Source organism: Mesocricetus auratus, unplaced genomic scaffold, assembly GCF_017639785.1.
Source record: "Mesocricetus auratus isolate SY011 unplaced genomic scaffold, BCM_Maur_2.0 Super-Scaffold_100004, whole genome shotgun sequence".
Classification (NCBI taxonomy): domain Eukaryota; kingdom Metazoa; phylum Chordata; class Mammalia; order Rodentia; family Cricetidae; genus Mesocricetus; species Mesocricetus auratus.
The window spans coordinates 59324644-59344335 of record NW_024429189.1 but is presented as its reverse complement, the minus strand read 5'-3'; the positions used below and the strand labels follow the sequence as shown (position 1 = coordinate 59344335).

At 40.6% G+C, this 19692-nt stretch overlaps 1 protein-coding gene and 1 non-coding gene across 6 annotated transcripts in view; both read right to left on the bottom strand.

Annotated features, from left to right (window-relative positions):
• The window catches only part of Ckap5 (cytoskeleton associated protein 5), a 94478-nt gene that overhangs the window by 1401 nt on the left and 73385 nt on the right, over positions 1-19692 (bottom strand). For 4 of the 5 annotated variants that reach the window (XM_040745823.1, XM_040745825.1, XM_040745824.1 and 1 more), the window contains exons 31-43: positions 19389-19524; positions 18666-18859; positions 14799-14971; positions 14556-14579; positions 13042-13215; positions 12693-12813; positions 7844-8023; positions 6546-6733; positions 5879-5954; positions 4210-4398; positions 3990-4127; positions 3499-3582; positions 2741-2900 (exon numbers count right to left, since the gene is read on the bottom strand). In XM_040745823.1, the coding sequence (XP_040601757.1) occupies positions 2741-2900; positions 3499-3582; positions 3990-4127; positions 4210-4398; positions 5879-5954; positions 6546-6733; positions 7844-8023; positions 12693-12813; positions 13042-13215; positions 14556-14579; positions 14799-14971; positions 18666-18859; positions 19389-19524 (1837 nt within the window). The remainder of the gene's footprint in view (positions 1-2740; positions 2901-3498; positions 3583-3989; positions 4128-4209; positions 4399-5878; positions 5955-6545; positions 6734-7843; positions 8024-12692; positions 12814-13041; positions 13216-14555; positions 14580-14798; positions 14972-18665; positions 18860-19388; positions 19525-19692) is intronic. The other variant, XM_040745827.1, reaches the window with a different exon arrangement.
• LOC121140603 lies at positions 19050-19159 on the bottom strand. Its single transcript, XR_005877527.1, has one exon. It is a non-coding gene; the product is annotated as a small nucleolar RNA SNORD67 (small nucleolar RNA).

The following is a 19692-nucleotide window of genomic DNA, read 5'->3' as shown; positions in this document are numbered from 1 at the left end:
CAGAGGCAGGCGGATCTCTGTGAGTTCGAGGCCAGCCTGGTCTACAAAGTGAGTTCCAGGACAGCCTCCAAAGCTACATAGAAACCCTGTCTCGAAAAAAACCAAAAAAAAAAAAAAAAAAAAACCAAGTTATGTTTAGTATGCAAGTCCTAGCAACAATAACAAAGGATCTACTGGGACTTAGTCATACAGGCTAGTCTCAAACATACAACCTAAACCTTGTTAGAACTTCAAAAATTGATACAACAGGGCTTTCTGCATAAACCTTGGTTATGTGAAGAACTGTACCAAAAATCACAGGGCTTACATGGACAATTTGAAATCTCTAAGATACTTCTAAGTATATAATGAGTGCCCAACTAAAAAATGAAGATACGTGGAAGAACCAGTTATGCTTGAACTGGATGACACAATAAAGATTTTTTTTCAAATCTATAGAGAACAAGGAGCTCAAAGGATAGGAACTACCCAACAATATTCTTTGAGAACAAGAATTCATCTCAAATCCTAAATTTCTAACAGTGATCAGTCATAAAATGCAACATGTAAAAGACCTGACTCACATGGCTGGGGAGCTGGCTTAGTGGATAAAGTGCTAGTCATGTAAGCATGAAGACTGGAGTTTGATCACCAGAACTCAAAATAAATGCTGGGTGGGCATTGTGCCCACCTAAAAATCTCAGCATGTAGGAGGCAGACAGGAGATTCCTGGAGCAATCTGGCTGATAGAATAGCTGAATTGGTGAGCTCCAAGTTCAAGTAAGAGGCCCTGAACCTAATTTATAAAGTAGAGAACAATGAGTGGTAGAAGACATCCAACATCATTCCTGGGATCTCACAAGCTCCTGCACCTAAACACATGCCCACATACATACACAAGCATACACACACACAAACCTAACCTGGGGCTGGGATATGGCTTAGTGTTACAGACAAGAGTGCTTGTCTCTGTGCTGGAGAGATAGTTGGCTAAGCTGTTAAGAGTGTTAAGAGCACCAACTGTTCTTCTAAAGGACCCAGGTTTGAATTCTAGCACCCACCCACATGACAAGCTCACAAATGTAACTCCAGGTCCAGGATATTGGATACCAATCCTTTTCTGGCCTCTCAGGGTACTGTATGCATGTGGTGCATAAACATACAGACAAAAGAATCATACACAAAATAAAAACAAAGCTTAAAAAGAAGCTGGGCGGTGGTGGCGCACGCCTTTGCAGCACTCGGGAGGCAGAGGCAGGCAGATTTCTGTGAGTTCGAGACCAGCCTGGTCTACAAGAGCTAGTTCCAGGACAGCCTCCAAAGCGACAGAGAAACCCTGTCTTGGACCACCCCCCCCCAAAAAAGCTTAAAAAGAAAGTTAGTTTCTCACATTCATGAGGTCCTGTGTTTAATCCTCAGCACCATAAAAGCAAAGCAAACTGGCAAAAACTTGCAGTAAATGTGCTGTTTAGGATACAAGTATCAAGTAAATGTTGAATATCACCAGAAAACTTTGGAAATGGGAAAAGGAGCCCTTCCTGTAGCCAGGGAAACTGTTACCTGGTGCTCTGTTTGCTACCCTTGTGGAATGACTCTAAACCAGTTGGAGAGTGGTAATTTATGGTGTCAAACCCAACTGGCTGGGAAAGCAGTGTCACTGAGAGCTTTGGCTGATTGAGACAGATGCAGAGAGAATCTAAATTACACACAGTGTACACTTTTGACAGGCATCAAACTCTAGAATGAAATATGTGGGAAGCTCCACTAAACTTTGAAAGAGGTAAACATAGGGCATTTTGACAGCTCTGCTCTGTCTTGAGGACAGGAACTTTTGCAGCTGGGTCTGTCTTTGGTTTAAAGCTGTGATCAATATTTTTTTTTAACTAGAATCTCTTCTGTCTTCCTTTTGTCTCTATATTCTGTAAGCAGTAATTTTCAGAGTGGCCTTTTTGGAACAATAAGTTTAAGTGTGTGTATGTGTGTGTGTGTAAATGTGCTGGGTGTGGGGACATAATGTTTTAATTTCAGCACCCAGGATCAGAGCAGGAAGAGTTAAAAGGCTAATCTACATAGTGAGTTCCAGGACAGGAGGGGCTATTTGGTTCACAAGTTTCTAACAACTCACTGGGATCACAGTATATAAACCAGATCTGAACAAGGACAAAGAATTGGCCAACAGGCTCCCTTAGAACCAACAGCATACCATCTCTATGTGTGCAGTGCAGGGGCTAGAAATATTTCAGTGGTAGAGTGTGTGCACAGCATGTGCAAAGCCCTGGCTTCATTTCCCACATAAAAAAAAAAAAACAACAAAATGACAAAGCCCAGTACAAAGGCTTTAAGGCATGTATATGTGCGTGCATTTCAGAAACAGTGAGGTAGTTGGTGGGGCTGGAGAGCAATACATGAAGTAGTAGGGGATCAGACATGGACATTGAGTTGTTTTTGTCTTCTGGAATACAGCTGGCAACTCCTGATGCTCTATGTGTAAATGATCACAGAAAAATGAGGATGGAAGTAGGGAGAACATCAGGAGGGCACTCGGCTGCAGCACAGGTATGAGTGGAAGGTAAGAAGAGCGGTTGAGTGGACCCTGTACATGGTTTGCAGGCAGAGCCAAAGAGCTTCATGGCAGAGGAGGAGAAGACCAAAAGCTTTAGGATTCACCAAAATAAGATAAAGTCGGTATCAACAAGAATGCCAGTGTAGGTAGCTTGCAACTACTTTAGCCTATTTCTGGAAGGAGAACAGGAAACCACACCTGTTGAAGTGGAAATACGGCCTTTGCCTTCCCTCTCCATCTCAATCACCCGAAGGCCCCTCTCAACATAACTCTGAAAGAACTGTGAGGAGTTTTTCAGAAATGGTTCAATGTCCGCATCTGAATATTTCTTCTTATATTCGTATAACTCTGCTAAGCCCTGGTAAAAAGAAAAAGGAAGAGATGGGGATGGATATAAGTTAGTGTTCCTTTTTCACAAACTATTTGGTTTAATCCCTTTCATTCATATTCTCTCTCTTCTCTCACTCCCATCTCTCCATCTCTCTCCTCTACCCTGAGACAGGGTTTCTCTGTGGCTTTGGAGCCTATCCTGGAACTCGCTCTATAGACCAGGCTGGCCTTGAGCTCCCAGAGATTCGCCTGCCTCTGCCTCCTGAGTGCTGGGATTAAAGGTGTGCACCACCAATACCCGGCTTCCACTCCCCCTTCTTTCCTCCTCACTTCATCCATCCATCCCTCCTTCCGGTTTTTTTGAAGACAAGGCCTTGGCCCACAACTTCCTATGTAGATCATATAGGCCTCAAAATTACAGCAATCCTTCTGCCTCAGCCTCTTTAGTGCTGAGATTACAACTGTGTACCACATTACTTGCCTTTCTGTTTATTTTTGCTTTTTTGGGGTCTCACTATATAGTTCAGGCTAATCTCCAACTTGCAATCTCCTATCTCAGCCTTCCAAGTGCTATAACTACTACATGCTATGGTACCTAGTTTCAGGCTTAACTTTTTCATCCTCACCTCTTTAGTGTTCTCTTTAGAACCAATCTTCTTAAAAATCTCAGCTAAGAAATCATTTACTTTGGCCTTTGAAGATTTTTCATCCTAATAAATTGAAAAACACAGAGGACTGGTTAAAGTTGAATTATTAGAACCAAATGAAGGATAGATACTAACAGAAAATATTTCACAGTATGGACCTTACTACTGGTATCATTCTACTGGTACAGAAAGCCCAAAGCTGCAAGACTTAGATCAGTAATACTAGTAGTCTGGTTATGAGAACTTCCAGTCTAAAGATTTCAACTCAACTTTGAGGATGAATTGGTCCATTTCCTCCCTGGTTAAGCAGAGCTCATAGTGGACTTACCTGGTGATCAAATGATGCTTTGGGCATGCGGTCACTACTTGAGAGTGTTTTGAAACTCTTAGGTAAAAATGGTTATAGGAACAAACCAAGAGACTGACCACTCCAATCCCTAAGATTTCCCCTTGGGAATCAGGCTACTCACTATTCGAGAGGCTCCCTTTTCTGTTTCCTTATCAGACTTGCTCCCAGTCTGGTCCATACTGTGCTTCATCATCCGACACAGGTGGGCCTCCAGCTCAGATTCATTCTTATTATCAATCATTGTAAGGTGGTCTAGAATCTGAAGGAGACAAGCACATGCAAATGCTAGCAATGCCCCTTCCAGGAAATTCACTCAGAAACTAATTGTTGTTCTCACTTACCTTAGGTCCTTTTAGTTTGCATAAGGTATGCAGAAGGGTCTTTAGAGTCCTTATCGGAAATTCACTTTTGCATTGCTTCAGTTTCTCTTTGGGAAAGACCTTCATGAAAATGTGGATGTCCAGAAGAATTCTGTCTAGGTTAATGCTGTTGATGGTATCAGGCAATAGTCGAACCATTCTCCATAGACACTATTAAAAATAAGAAACAAGGAAACGGAGGACAGCAGTTAAAAGCACTGGTTACTCTTCTAGAAAACCCAAGTTCTCCCAGCACTCACATGACAGCTCACACTGTCTGTTCCAGTGGATCTAATACCTCACAAACATACATGCAGACAAAAACACCAACACAAAATAAAAATAAATAAATCAGGGGCTAGTGAGGTGGCTCAGAGATTATTACAACCATCTATAATTAGATCTGATGCCCTCCTCTGTCCTCTAGCCCGAAGGCATACATGCAGAATTTGGGAAGATGAAAGGTAGACACAGTTGCCAGCGAGATATAGAGGAAGCAAGATGAAAATGCCTTACTGAGAGAAGGTACCAAGTCATGTGACTAACACAGATAAGAATTATGGGTGAATTCACATTGTAAGAACTTATTAAGACTGAGCAATAGGCCAAACAGTTTATAATTAAAAAAAAAAAAAAGATTCAAGAGGAGTGACTGAAAATTCAGGATAATTTATCACCATTTTTCTAAATTCCAGATTCTTTTTTTTAGATGTGTGTGTAATCTATGTGTATACCAACTTAGTGTGAGTGTGTGTGTGTGTGTGTATGTGGAGACCAGAGATGAACATTATGGTATTTTTCTCTATTACTTCCTATTATAAGACAGTCTCTCATGAACTTGGACCTTCCTGATTCAGCTAGGATGGCTAGCTAGCTAGCAAGTCCTAGGGATCATCTTTATCTGTTCTGAGTAGGTGCTGGGGAAAAAGTACGTTTAAATATTGAAATAAAAAATGGTTAAGCCAGGAGTTGGCTTAACCTTTAAACCTTTAAACCCAGCACTTGGGAGGCAGAGACAGGCGGATCTCTGTGAGTTTGAGGCCAGCCTGGTCTACAGAGCGAGTTCCAGGATAGCCTCCAAAACAATACAGAGAAACCCTGTCTCAAAAAACAAACAAACAAACAAACAAAAAAAACCACAAAAAAGTGTCTAAATTCTTTCTTCAGTTTTCTTAGTACCTGAGAACAGAGTAGATCAGATTGTTTAGCCAAATCTAATCTATGGAAGCAATATCCTAGATCACTACAGTACCAGAAATATGTTGGCAAGTTCCATGAAAGACTACATATATACCTAATTAAAGTTCTTGCCTTCTAGTTTCTAGAGGAAGGCAGGTCATGAATTTACTATGTACCTGAGCCTGGTCCTTATTTTTTGATTTGTAAGTGCTGGGATTATAGTTGTGAAGCACTGTGATGGCTTTGCTCTTCCTGTTGTTTGTAATGATTTTAGGGGGAATCCAGGGTTAGTGGTGCATGCCTTTTATCTTTGTACTTTGGAGGCAGAGGCAGGCAGATCTCTGTGAGTTCAAGGCCAGCCTGGTCTACAGAGGGAGTTCCAGGACAGCCAGAGAAGCTGTGTCTTGAAAAAAACAAAAAGGGAAGTGATTATATCTTTGAAAGACAAGAGGTGAAATCATTTCAACTTTACCTTCATAACAAGCTCTGAGAATTTGGGAGAAGTAGCTGTTGCTAGCAGGCTATCCTGAAGTAAAACAAGCAGGGCACTGGAAAAAGAAATAACATTAATAAATCTTAAATCTTCTACCCCTTCCACAGGGTTTCTGAGAGACAAATGTAATACGAGGACTATAACTAGTACATTTTACTGTCCTACCATAGAAAAAAGCCAGATATTGTTTTCAGCTGAAATACACTTGATTCATTTAGAAGAAAGTAATAAATCAATTTATTATGCAAACTTCAAAGTTACAATTGACTTTGAGCCTCTTGCTTCCACCTGAGTGGAATGCTTCTAAGTGCTAGGATTACAAGAATGTGCTACCATGCTGGGTTTTATTATTATTTTTTATTTTTCAAGACATGGTTTCTCTGTGGCTTTGGAGACTTGCTCTATAGACCAGGCTGGCCTCAAAATCACAGAGATCCACCTGCCTCTGCCTCCTGAGTGCTGGGATTAAAGGTGTGTGTCACCACCACCCAGGTATGCTAGGTTTTAACAACCTCTATGGTGCAAACTCAGGACTCTGTGGATACTAGGCAAAGACTGAGCCACACCCTCCACCCTGACTTCCTGATTTCTATGTGTAAACAAATGAGATGCTATCCCAAGCTTTTCTGATGAGGGCATAATGTACCTGAGGATATTGGTCTGGTCTGATTTCTCCAAAACCTTCACCACCAAGAGGTTCACAGAACGAATCACCTGTTGTCCTTCCTCAAGATCTTCAATCCGAGAATCCAGCATTAACGTGATCAGGCCATGCATCAAGTCTTTCAGTACTCCAGTGGAGGCCTCCCGGGCCAGGCTCTCTATCTGAAATAGCTATCCAGTCCTAAGTGTGTTAGGTGTGTTAGGGAGGTTAAAACTCAATATATGGGATAAAGAAGAAAAACACAGTTGGCATATTCTGGTGAATATCCAGCTATATTTATATATTGATATAGGCCTTACTGTGTGACCCAGATGGCCAATACTTTAAGCTTTAAATCCCAAGCGCTAGGATCACATGCTTGTACTAACACACCTGGCACAATTATATTGCATTTTTAAAACCCTAGAGCATCAAAAAACAAACAAAAAACCCAAACCAAAACAAAAACCCCCAACTGTCACATTTCAGTAATAGCCAGAATTAATTAGTATGCTTCCTTTCTGCTGTATTTTTGATGTACAATCATCTGTGAAAAGCAAAATAGGGCCTGCCTTGCCTGTAGAAAAAACTGGCAAGAAGCAGAACATTAGGAAGCAACTAGGTATTCTACTTTATATCTGAACTGTGGAGAGTGGAGAAAGCTCTAAATGAAGAAGAAATTCTTGAGTAAATGTATGCTGCTGACATGATCCACATATCAAAGATTCTAGCTCAGCCCTAGGGAGTGGCAAAGCTTGAGGGAAATGGCAAAGCTTTTCTTAGGGGTCCAAGTGTGGGTGTTGATAGTGTGTGCAGAAAATGTCCTCCATAGCTCCCCCTCAACCATGTTCACAGCTTGAAGACTGCTCCCCTATAGAGACTGCTCCTACAGAGATTAGTTAAACCTGTCTTCTTTATCCAGCCATGTAACTATCATAACTCCGATCTCCTTGTTTTTGTATGCAGCAACCCTACCTCTTTGTTCAATTCTATATAATAAATATGTTGAGCTTCTGGGATGCTGAGGTTTCCCCATTGAAAAGTCCAGTCACCGGATCCCACCTTTTCTATGGTTATATTTCTGTGTTTTCTTCATTCCCCTTCTACTCCAGTTGTGTTGGATGAGGCACCTAACAATCAGGTAACATTCAATGCAAAGAGTGAACAACTGGCTACAAGACTCATGGATAATTCTACCAAGTGGCACAGGTCTCACTCCAACATCAGCACTGATTCTAGCTTGAGAACCTGGGTGGATAGAGAGCACTAAGAGAAACTCCAGTTCTTCAGAAATGTCTTACCGAAATCATGTTGCCAATGATACAGCTATACAACTTGATGATTTCATCCTTGTCCAACTTCTCATCTGCCATATGTGTACTGTAGATGAGTCTTAGCTGCATGAAGGTTGCAATCAGAAACTGATCAATGTGGCCAGACATAGCTTCAGCTTTGTCTTCCTGCCTCAGGACCTCATCAATCTGATAACAAAAATTCCAAGCTGTAGTTTCCAAGCTTTATGAGTGGCAGAAAGACATTGTAAGACATGATTCTATAGGAAACTTCATTAGCAAAGCACTTACTTTGCCTAACTTTATAAATAACTAGTCCTTAGGAATTCAACTATTCAATGTATATCTACTGAGCAACTTAGCATTAAATGAATCAGTCACAGACTCTATTCTAAGAGGTTTACTGTCTAGTTCAGGGAATCAGCCTTATGCTTAAATGTTCAATTATTAAAATGAATTTTTTAGTACTTTTTAGACAGCCTTAATATTAGACCTTTCATTTAAAAAAAATCAAGAGTAGTAGCACATATTTGCAATCTAGGCACTTTGAAGGCTGAGGAAGCAAGAGGATTTTATATTTGAATTCAGTCTAGGATACAGAGCCATGTTCCAGGACATTCTGAGCTACAGAGTGAGACCCTGCCTTCAAACAAACAAAAATAAGATCCCAAAACAAACACTGTGTGTGTGTGTGTGTGTGTGTGTGAGAGAGAGAGAGAGAGAGAGAGAGAGAGAGAGAGAGAGAGAGAGAGAGAGAGAGAGAGAGAGAGGGAGAGGGAGAGGGAGAGGGAGAGGGAGAGAAAGAGAGAGAGAGAGAGAGAGAGAGAGAGGGAGGGAGGGAGGGAGGGAGGGAGGGAGGGAGGGAGAGGGAGAGGGAGAGGGAGAGGGAGAGAGAGAATACGCATCTTCCTACTAAGTTTAAGCTTATGATCCTGGAGTTTGAGCTGCAGTATTGTCAAACAAAAAATGAAAGGAAGTAACAAGCAAAAGATCCCATTTACTAGATGAGGCTTAGAGGGCTCAGATTATTTACTCAGTCTAAACCTAAAACTCAGTTTTCTCAAGTCCAGTGTTTTTCCTAGTACATTAGTTGTGGTGATGGTAAAAATGTTCACTCATCTCTTATATACTTATATAAGTATCTTCCCAGGGCCTTGTGTATGTTAGGCATATAAAACAGATTTTTATAATTGCATAAATAATACCGAGGCATATATACTCTATGTTGGTCTTCAGTAAACATTTTTAACAGGATTGCCATGCTGTACAATTCCAATGTGGCACCATTTATATACAATGCAAAGTGAATGATACCTTCTGGTATTGGTCTTACTTTCATTTATCTCTTCATGTATGCCTAGTTCATAAACATATTCTTGCATTTTCAGGGAAGATTATTTTCTCTTTTTTATAAAATTAACTGACATTAATAGGTAGACATACATTCTTTTACATTTATAGTATTATAGTCTTATATTTTCTATAATTATTATGCAAATAATTATACTGCAGTATATATATAGGTTTGGGAGGCACATTTGCTATACAAAGGTTATATATATTTTTCTGCACCAAGCCCCCCCCCCTTTTTGAAGACAGGGCCTCACTATGTAGATCTGGCTATCCTGGAATTCATTATGTAGAGCAGGTCCACCTCCCTCTGTCTTGGTGCTGGGATTAAAGGTGTTTGATACCACCGCCTGCCTTGCATCTAACATTCCAAGTGGGAAGTTATGAACATTTCTAAAGTCAAAGGAACAAACAACTCTTATTTTTCAAAGCAGAACAAGGAGCTGGAGAGACATCTGACCTCAGCAGTTAAGAGCACTTGCTGTTCTTGGAGAGGACTGGAGTTTGGTTCCCACATTTCTATGGAAACTCAGCACTGCCTCTAACACTATTTCCAAGAAATCTAATGCCCACTTCTAGCTTCTGTAGGCACCAACCAGACACACACATATGCTCATGCATATATGCAGGCAAAACACTCAGACACACACATAAAAAAGAAAATACCTTAAAACTATGGCACATGCCTTTAATCCCAGCACTTTGGACATAGAAACAGATGGATCTCTATGAGTCCAAGGTCAGCCTGGCCTACAAATCAAGTTCCAGGACAGCCAGAGTAACACAGAGAAACTTCATCTTAAAAAACAAAACAAAACAAAAAAACAGTGGTTCTCAATCTTCCTGCAATCCTTTATTATAGTTCCCTATGTTGTGATGTTCCTCAACCATAAAATTATTTAATTGCCACTTCTTAACTATAATTTTGCTGTTATATATTGGAATACAAGTATCTAAGATGCAATCCCTGTGGGTGGTTGCAACCACAAGTTGAGAACTGCTAAGGTAAAATTTAAAAGAAGTCAATATAAGAGCTTATGAGTTTACCAAAGTGTTCAGTCATTCCTTTACTGATGACTTTCCAGTATTTCCAGTTTAGACATTTACCTATTGTATATTACAATGAACAAATTAAAATCTTTGTGCATATATATCCTTACTTGTTTGTAATTTTATTTCTGGGTGAGATGAGATTGTCATTTCTTAGAGGAAGCATACTGTTTGCATTTGGTGGAGACTGAACTGAGAGCCTTGCACATGTCAAGCATGTATTGTACCAATGAGCCTCACTTTCAATCCATACAGTACTTTATAAATGCATTAATGCACCTGGCATGGCAGCACATGCGTTTAATACCAGTATGCAGAGGCAGAGGTATTTGGATCTCTTGAGTTCAACGTCCACATGGCTAATTTCAGAACAGCCAGAGACCCTGTTGCAAACAAAACTGCAGTAACAACTCATGTCTCAATTTTTTGTTTTGTGTGTGTGTGTGTGTGTGTGTTTTACAATACAAGGTTTTTTGTGTAACAGCACTGACTGTCCTAGAAGTCCCTCTGTAGACCAGATCTCTACCTACCTCTACCTCTCGGGTGCTGGGGTTAAAAGTGTACACCACCACACGCAACCCTCAATTTTATCCTTTTCTTTTTGTTATTTTTTGAGACAGGGTCTCTCTACATGGCTGTCCTAGAGTTCAAATACAGACCACACTGGCCTCCAGCTAACAGAGACCCACCTTGCTTCTGCCTCCTGAGTGCTGGGAAAGGCGTGCACCACCACCACCCATCCTTTCTTGCCCCCTTTTGATGAGACAGTCTCTTGTCACCCAGGCTGGCTACAAATTTGCCAGGTCACCAAAAACAGCATTGGACTTCCGATCCTCTTGCCTCCACGTACTAAGTACTGGAACTTCAGGCATACAAACCATGGTCATTTTATGTAGAACAGAAAATTTATCTGTCTCCCTTCCATTACTCTGAGTCTCCAGAATTCTTTTTTTTTTTTTTAAGTTTATTTTTATTTCATGTATGCCCATTTGAGTGTTGGATACCCTGGAACTGGAGTTACAGACAGTTGTGAGCTGTCACGTAGGTCCTGAGAATTGAACCCAGTTCCTCTGGAAGAGCAGCCAGTGCTCTTAACCATTGAACCATCTCTCCAGCCCCATCTCCAGCATTCTTATTACAAAGTAGTTGGATTAGATTATTGTTCTCATAGGACCCACTTGGCAGGAGAAGTAACTCTCATAAATTGTCCTCTGACTTCTGCATATGTGCTATAAACTGTCTCTCAGTTTCTCAAATTTTATAGAAATACACTTTATTGGCTGGGTAGTGGTGGTGCACACCTTTAATCCCAGCACTAGTGAGGCAGAGGCAAGCGGATGTCTGTGAGTTCAAGACTAGAATGGTCTACAGTTCGAGCTCCAGGTTAGTCAGGGTTAAATAGAGAGAACCCTGTCTCAAAAAGCCACAATATAAAAAACAAACAAACAAACAAATAAGAAATACATTTAATGTATATACTAGATAATTGCTATCTTTCTAATTCTGAATCATATAAACAGTGGTTTTTTTGTTTTTTGTTTTTTTTGGTTTTTTGAGACAGGGTTCTCTGTGGCTTTGGAGGCTGTCCTGGAACTCGCTCTGTAGACCAGGCTGGTCTCGAACTCACAGAGATCCGCCTGCCTTTGCCTCCCGAGTGCTGGGAATAAAGGCGTGCGCCACCAATGCCCGGCAAACAGTGTATTTTTTAATGTCATTCACTAACACTTTATACATACTGTTGGAATATGCAGAGTTCATTTTATTTTGCTATATATTTGTAGTTCCCTTCACATCTTGTTTTCTTCAAGATGCGGTTTCTCCGTGCAACAGTCCTGGCTGTCCTGGGACTTGATCTGTAGATAGGGCAGGCCTCAAAATTCACAGAGATCCTGTCTACCTCTGCCTTCCAAGTGCTAGATTACAGAAATGTGCCACCACCACCAGGTTCTCTTTTCTAATTGTAAGAAATGTGACTCCCATTTTTTTTGTAGTTTTTATTTAACCAGTCTGTATATAACCAATCTCCTATTTCTGTCTCCAGCCCTTCCCTTTTCTGGTTTTACTACCTTACTCTGAGCTAACATGGTTCCCCATTCACACCCACTGTCACCACTGTCTACCTCTTCCTTATCTATACCTTTAAAACTGAACTGTTAGGAAAAAGAAAAAAAATATATATATATATCTTCAAGAGCATTGGCTACTTTTCTAGAGGACCTGGGTTTGATTCCCAGAACCCATATGTTTACAAACAGCTTACAACTGTTTGTAATTCCAGTTCAAGGGGAATCTGATGCAAATGAAGACTAAGTGGCCCCCATGTTCTTAAAAAAAAAATCCAGAAAATACTGAAGACTGCCTGTATGGTTCAGCACTGTGACTCTGCTAGTGTGCAATCATTATTCTAAGTCTCTTCATCCATCAATGGAACTACTATTATGGGAAGTATTCCCATTACCTGTGTCAGAGCTTGGATACTTGTGTTGATGTCACCACTGGCTACTTGGGAGATAATGAAATTGATAGTGGATGCGGTATTACTGTGCATATCATCAAAATGTGGAGAAACAGCCCGGATCCTAGACAGCAGATCAAAAGAAAAAATTCAATCTGTATTACAAGACATCTCAATGAGTGGGAATTTGCAATTTCCTACAAGATCCAGGTTTTAGTAAAGATGTCACCACCAGCCAGGTAGTAATCAATTCAAGGAAGTCTTAAGGGCATACTTCCACAGTGGGCTCTTTTCAGGTATGTGCGGTAATGATCATCAGTTGTTTATATGTAAATGAAGAGGCTGAACTTACTTAGGTTCAGGAATAAGGACGGGTTCAAAAATGTCATCAAGTTTGTGCTGGACAAGTTCTGGCATTTCACATCGGACTGTACCATTGTCATTCTCAATCTCATCTAAATCCAGCTGGAATTCTCGGCGAACCATCTGCGATGCTTCTGGATGCCCACTCATGCCTCGAGCTTGGCTAAAGGAAGCAAAAAGAGGCTCCTGAAATAAGAGGGATTCCTTAACATAAAGGATACTGCTGGCAGCCTCAAAGCTTCAAGACAGATGTTCAACTTCTGGTTTCAGCCCCTCTTAAGGATTTAAGTTCTTGTGTGTAAGAAAATGTCTGAAGTAACAACACTGGTTCAGGATTATCCTAAGAGAACAGATCATTTTAATTTATGCTCACACTACTAGCTAAATGTATTATCTCTAATTAGCTAAAACTGACAAAACTTGTACTTCTATTCCACTCGGGGAAGAAAATATATATAGACTCAAAACCCACTACTATGAGCCGATGTATTAACAATAATGTAGACTGGGTGTTCCCTACCCTCTCCATGAAATTAACCAGTGTTTAAGTTCTAATCATAAGTATCTCATGCAGTTTTCAGTATACTTTATACTCTGAAAGATAGCCATTATGTTTGAAAGAAGTTACTCTTCTTAGTACAGGGTAAGGCTTTTCTTTTGTTTTGTGTTTTGGTTTTTCAAGATAGGGCTTCTCTGTGTAACTTTGGAGCATGTCCTGGCACTTGCTCTGTAGACCAGGCTAGCCTTGAACTCACAGAGATCTGGTTGCCTCTGCTTCCTGAGGGCTGGGATTAAAGCCAAACACAATCACCACACGGCAACAGGGTCAGTATTAGAAACTTAAACAAGCCGGGCGGTGGTGGCGCACGCCTTTAATCCCAGCACTCGGGAGGCAGAGACAGTCGGATCGCTGTGAATTCGAGGCCGGGCTGGACCGATAGCCCCGAAACAATACAGAGAAACCCTGTCTTGTAAAAACCAAAAAAAAAAAAAAAAAAAAAAAAAAAAAGAAAGTTAAACAAAATCCCCAAATTCAAATTGGTTAAAAATGTACTTGTAGCATAGCCCAAAATAGTGCTGTCTTGTTTAGGAGACAGTATTTTGAGTCCCTTAAGCCAATTCTGGGATGCACACATCTTATTAAATCTTATCTCAAAAACCTGAGCCAGGCATGGTGGCACATGCCATTGATTCCAGTACTCTGGAGAACATACACAGGTGGATTAATGTGAATTCTAGGCAAGCCTGGTCTATCAAGTGGGTTCCAAGACAGCCAGAACTACATAGACCCTGTTTCAAAAAACCAAAATACCACAACACCACAAACCAGGAACCTGAACACAACCAAATATCAGGAAGACTTTCATGGGAGGCCTGATATTTATGGCTACCTTCTGCTGCCCTGTTGTAAAAGCTAGTCACTCTCCAGAGGGGATGAATCCATGTCAGGAGTTAGAAAGATATAAGAGCCCTGCTAATGAGAAATTAGCAGGCAGTACTTACATCCTATAAGTTCGATACATAATTCTGTCCACGGAAAAGCAGTGAAAGAAGGCACAAGACCATTTAGAAGTGGTTTTGACACAAAGACAATGAAGAATGAAAGATTAAACATTTGCTTAGAAGACATTTACCCAGACACTTTGTCATGCATGACAATGACATAACTCAAGATTATGTTACAGGACAAGCTCTGAGCACACAAAGCTAAGTTCACAGAGCAGACAACTATCTATATTGACATACTTAAGTTTGGAGGACATGTCTTCAGCTGGTCCCTTGCGTAGCATGTTGGCATTGGAGTTTATATTCTGTGTGCGCTGAGGTTTCTCTTCAGCCTGTTTCACTGGTACAGCAGAAGGTCTCTTTGCTGACCGCTTTATTCTTTCCTCAAGCATGCTCATGTCCTTCTCTGAAAGCTGTAAAAATTCAAAGTATTAGCACACCCACTTAACTACAACACAAGTCCTAGTTGGAGGACTCCAGAATTATTCACTGCAAGCCCAGTATTCAAGAACAAGCTTTTAATTCTAGCACTGGTAGGCAGAGGCAGGCAGATCTCCCTGAGTTAAAGGCCAGCCTGGTCTTCAAATTGAGTTTCTGGATAGCTAAGGCTATACAAAGAAACCTTGTCTCCAAAAACCCAAGGGAGGAAAAAAAAAACAAAGGAAGTACTGGGTTGGTTTTGCTTGGCTTTTGTTTTTTTTTCCCCCAACACATGGTTACTCTATGTAGCCTTGGCTGTCCTGGGACTTGATCTGTAGACAGGGCTGGCCTCAAACTCCTGCCTGTCTCTGCCTGCCAAGAGCTAGGATTAAAGGAATGTGCCACAATCACCAGGCTTCCTTCTCTAATTCTAAGAAATGTTACTCCCATTTTCTTTGTATTTTTATTTAACCAGTCTGTATATAACAAGTCTCTTATTTCTGCCTCCAGCCCTTCCCCATAATGTTCCTTTTCTTGGCTTGGCTGTGACTCCTCACTATGAATGCTACTTTGCTTGGGGTCCTAACACTTTTAACAGGCTGGCCCCTTGCATAGATAGCTTTTTCAATATTCTTGGGAATTGAAGTTCAGCTACGTGTCAATGTTCTCTTAAGAACAGTTTCCTCATAATCCACCAGGCTGGATTCAATCCCAAACCCAGTCAGGTCTTTCTTGTTTTTAAGATTTTTATCTTTTTTTGAGGGAGGGAGGGAGTGTTTCAAGACAAGGTTTGTCTGTGTAGCCTTGGCTATCCTGGAACTCACTCTGTAGACTAGGCTGTCCTTGAACTCACATATATCTGCCTGCCTCTGTGTCCCAAGTGCTGAGATTAAAGGCTTATACCACCACTGCCTGGCAGATTTTTACTTATATATGTATAAGTGTTTGCCTGCATATATCTATGTGTACCACATATGTAACTGGTGTCCAGAGGCCAGAAACTGGGCTTGGATCCTCTAGAATTGGATTTATAGCTGGGCATAGTTGTAAACTTGGGAGGCAGAGGCAGGAGGGTTTCTGAGTATGAGGCCAGCCTGGTCCACAAAGCAAGTTCTAGGACATTCAGGCTGTTACACAAAGAAACACTGTCTTGAAAACAAAAAAAAAAAAAAAAAAAAAAAACAAAACTGAAGTTACATGATTGTGGGCCATTACCGGGTGCTGGGAACCAAACCAAGATCCTTTGTAAGAGTGCTGTGATTAAAGGGGTGAGTCATGATTGCCTGGCTTACTTACTACTATGTTATTTCTAAAAAGAGTTTCTTTGCATTTATTTATTCATTTGGTATGTGTGTGCTGTATATGTATGCACTCACACAAGCACTACAACACGCATATAAAGGTTATAGGAGAATTTGTGGGAACTGATTCTTTCCTTCTATTATGTTGGCTTCAGGGTTCAAACTCAGATATTTAGGCTTGGTGTAAAATGACTTTACCCACTGAAATACCTTGCTAGCCTTCAAATCAATAAATCTATCTATCTATCTATCTATCTTTTTTTTTTTTTTTTTTTGGTTTTTTCAAGACAGGGTTTCTCTGTATTGTTTTGGAGGCTGTCCTGGAACTTGCTCTGTAGACCAGTCTGGCCTTGAACTCATAGGTCCGCCTGCTTCTGCCTCCCGAGTGCTGGGATTAAAGGCATACGCCACCAACACCTGGCTTCAAGTCACTATATTATTAAGCCAACTACCATTAATATCTGCATAGTTATAATAACAACATACGAAAAGGACACAAAAGGAAATGTTAAGAATTATAAACAAAATGCTAAAAAAATTAGTGTAGTGATGATTGCTCAGTTGGTAGTATGCTTACCTAGCATGAGTAAAGCCTATAAAATTGAACATAGTGGCACACTAGTAATTGTAGCACTTAGGACATAGGGGCAGAATCAGAAGTTTCAACTCTTAGGCTAGGCATGGTGGCTGAGCCTTTAATCTCAGTACTGTGGGTGGAAGGTAATGGAAGAGGAGGATCTCTGTGAGTTCTAGGTCAGCCTGGCCAAAATATTGAGCTCAAGGACTACTACACAGAGAGACCCTGTCTCTAAAGAAATAAAAATAAAGAAGAAGTTCAAGGTATTCATTGGCTATGTTGTGAGTTTGAGATTGGCCAAACTATGGCTGTGTTGTGAGTTTGAGACATCAAACTATCTTAAACAAACAAAAAACCATAAAAAAATTAATGAAGTGCTAGCATGGGACTGATTCAGACCCCCAAATGTGAGAGTCAGTGAGGAGGCCTGGGCAACCTATGGGGCCCTGGGCAGTCGATCAGTGTCTATCCCTGGAATACAAACAGACATCGTGTGTCCATAACACAAAGAGGGATGCTCTCTCAGCCTGGACTCTTAGGGGAGTGCCTGGACCCTACCCTGAGTGAAATGACAGACTCTAGATATCCCCTATGTGGAAGGAAATGGCGATAGGGTGGGAGGCTGGGGGGGGATGGTAGGGGGTGCAGGAGGAGGGGAGGGAAAGGGAACTGGGATTGACATGTAAGACAAGCTATTTAAAATTAAAAAATAAAAATAAAAAGCAAAAAAAAATGTTAGACAAGAGACTGATGAAGAGCAAAAAAAAATCAAGTTCCTTTGTTTTATTGCTATTAAAAAAAAAAAAAAACGGTGTCTGGGCTGGAGAGAAGGCTCAAAGGTTAAGAGCACTGACAGCTCTTCTCGAGGACATGAGTTCAATTCCCAGCAACCACATGGTAGCTAACAGTCATTTATAATGAGATCTGGTATCCTCTTCTGGTATGCAGGCATACATGGAAGCAGAATGTTGTATATATAATAAATGTAAATCTTAAAAAAAATTGTCTACGGGCAAGACTTTTCACTTTCAGTTATTTGTAAAACTTCTGTTTTGTCCTTCACTGGTCATAGTATTTCATTTGATCATGGAAAGACACTGATTTAAGTACAGTGTAAAAATAGTGCTACTATAGAGTTATCAAAGGAAAGAACTGAGGTTATGCCACAATAATAACTGACTTAAAAGAAAGCAAGGAGTCAAGAGGCAGAACTAATGTGCTTGGAAAAGTAGCAGAATATGGTTGGAACTTAAGACTCTTTATCCCTTATCCAACATTGTTCCCAAGAGCAGACTTGTTAACTAAAATCAAAGTACATTAAAAAACAAACAACTCAGAGCAAACTGCCATACAGAATTTCTTTGTCTTTGGTTTTTCAAGATAGGGTTTCTCTGTAGCTTTGGATAGCCTATCCTGGAACTCGCTCTGTAGACTAGGCTGGCTTCAAACTCACAGAGATGCACCTGCCTCTGCCTCCCGTGTGCTGGGATTAAAGGCATGTGCCACCAATGCCTGGCATCATATAGAATTTCAATCCCATGCTAGCTGAGATTTCTTGATTCAAAAACAGCTCTCACATATTAAACAAAGTCCTGTAAATCTAAAAAAAAAATGATTTTCAGTTAAGCCCAGCAATATCCAACATCAAATGAAAAGTACCCAAATATAACTAGATTCTAGGGTATCGAGAGGCTAAGTTTATAACTGATGAAATGCAGGTAGAGTTGACATGGAAGGAAATCCAATACCTAAGAAATCTTGGAATACTTTTCACAGCATACTGATAAGGTATATAGAAACGTCACTCACATTTCCAATCAGTTTGAAGACCTGATCTCCATGTACATTATAAACTGTTACGATAGTGTTGAGGGCAGCATTCCGTACAGCATTGTCTCGGTCTCCTATGTGAATAGCTATCTCCTTTAATGCTTTTCCCGGGGTTGGCTGACAAACATTCATACCATACGACTCAACTAGGCAACCTAGTTCTTCCAGGCATTCTATTGAGGAAGAAAGAACTAGATTAACGAGACCCAAAAATGTTTGGTATAGTAGCTTCTACAAACTTTTCTTGCACACACATGAAGTACTAAAATCTTATTCTGGCCCATTCTAGATTTCTTTTTTCCTTTTACACTGTCATATACCAGTGAAACAATGGTGTTATAAGTGTTCACAAAAGGGTATACCTGTGAGTCAGATGGCCCCTGTGCACCTGATTTTGTCACCAGGGTGGTACTGAGTGGTGCCTGTATCACCTGATACTTGGCTCCACCAGTGTGCAACTCATCACTCTCACAGTATGATTAAGAAAGTTGAAATCAACAACACAGACACTGAAGAAATTTCATTGCTCATTTATAAATGACTGTTGAGATTCACTTATGCAAAGACTTGTACCTTAACTTTAATTTTGGGGGCTAGAAACAAAGTTCAGTGTAAGGTACTGACTGGTCTAGCAAGTAGGAGGCTCTGAGCTCCGGCCTTAGCAACTCAAGAAAAACAGCTGGACAGATAGAAATGCTTCACCTGCTCTCTGCTTAGAGTTTTTGGATTTGGTCCCTTCCATGATGAAGGGAAACATCTTGCTGGCTGGGTATACAAGGCACATCCGGTTCAGGATGGCACGGACATCTTTACGAATGACATCCTTTGGTTCTCCAACCTGGTCAACAAAAAAAGGATAAGGAACCTTTCTCAGTGCGATGGTTATTTCATGCATTACTGCATTTTGAAAGGATCTTGAGGGTGAATTGAAAGAAGGTACCACCATACCATAAATGAGAGAATAAAAGTGTAAAAACTTAAATTAGCTCAGAACTCAAGAAATCTC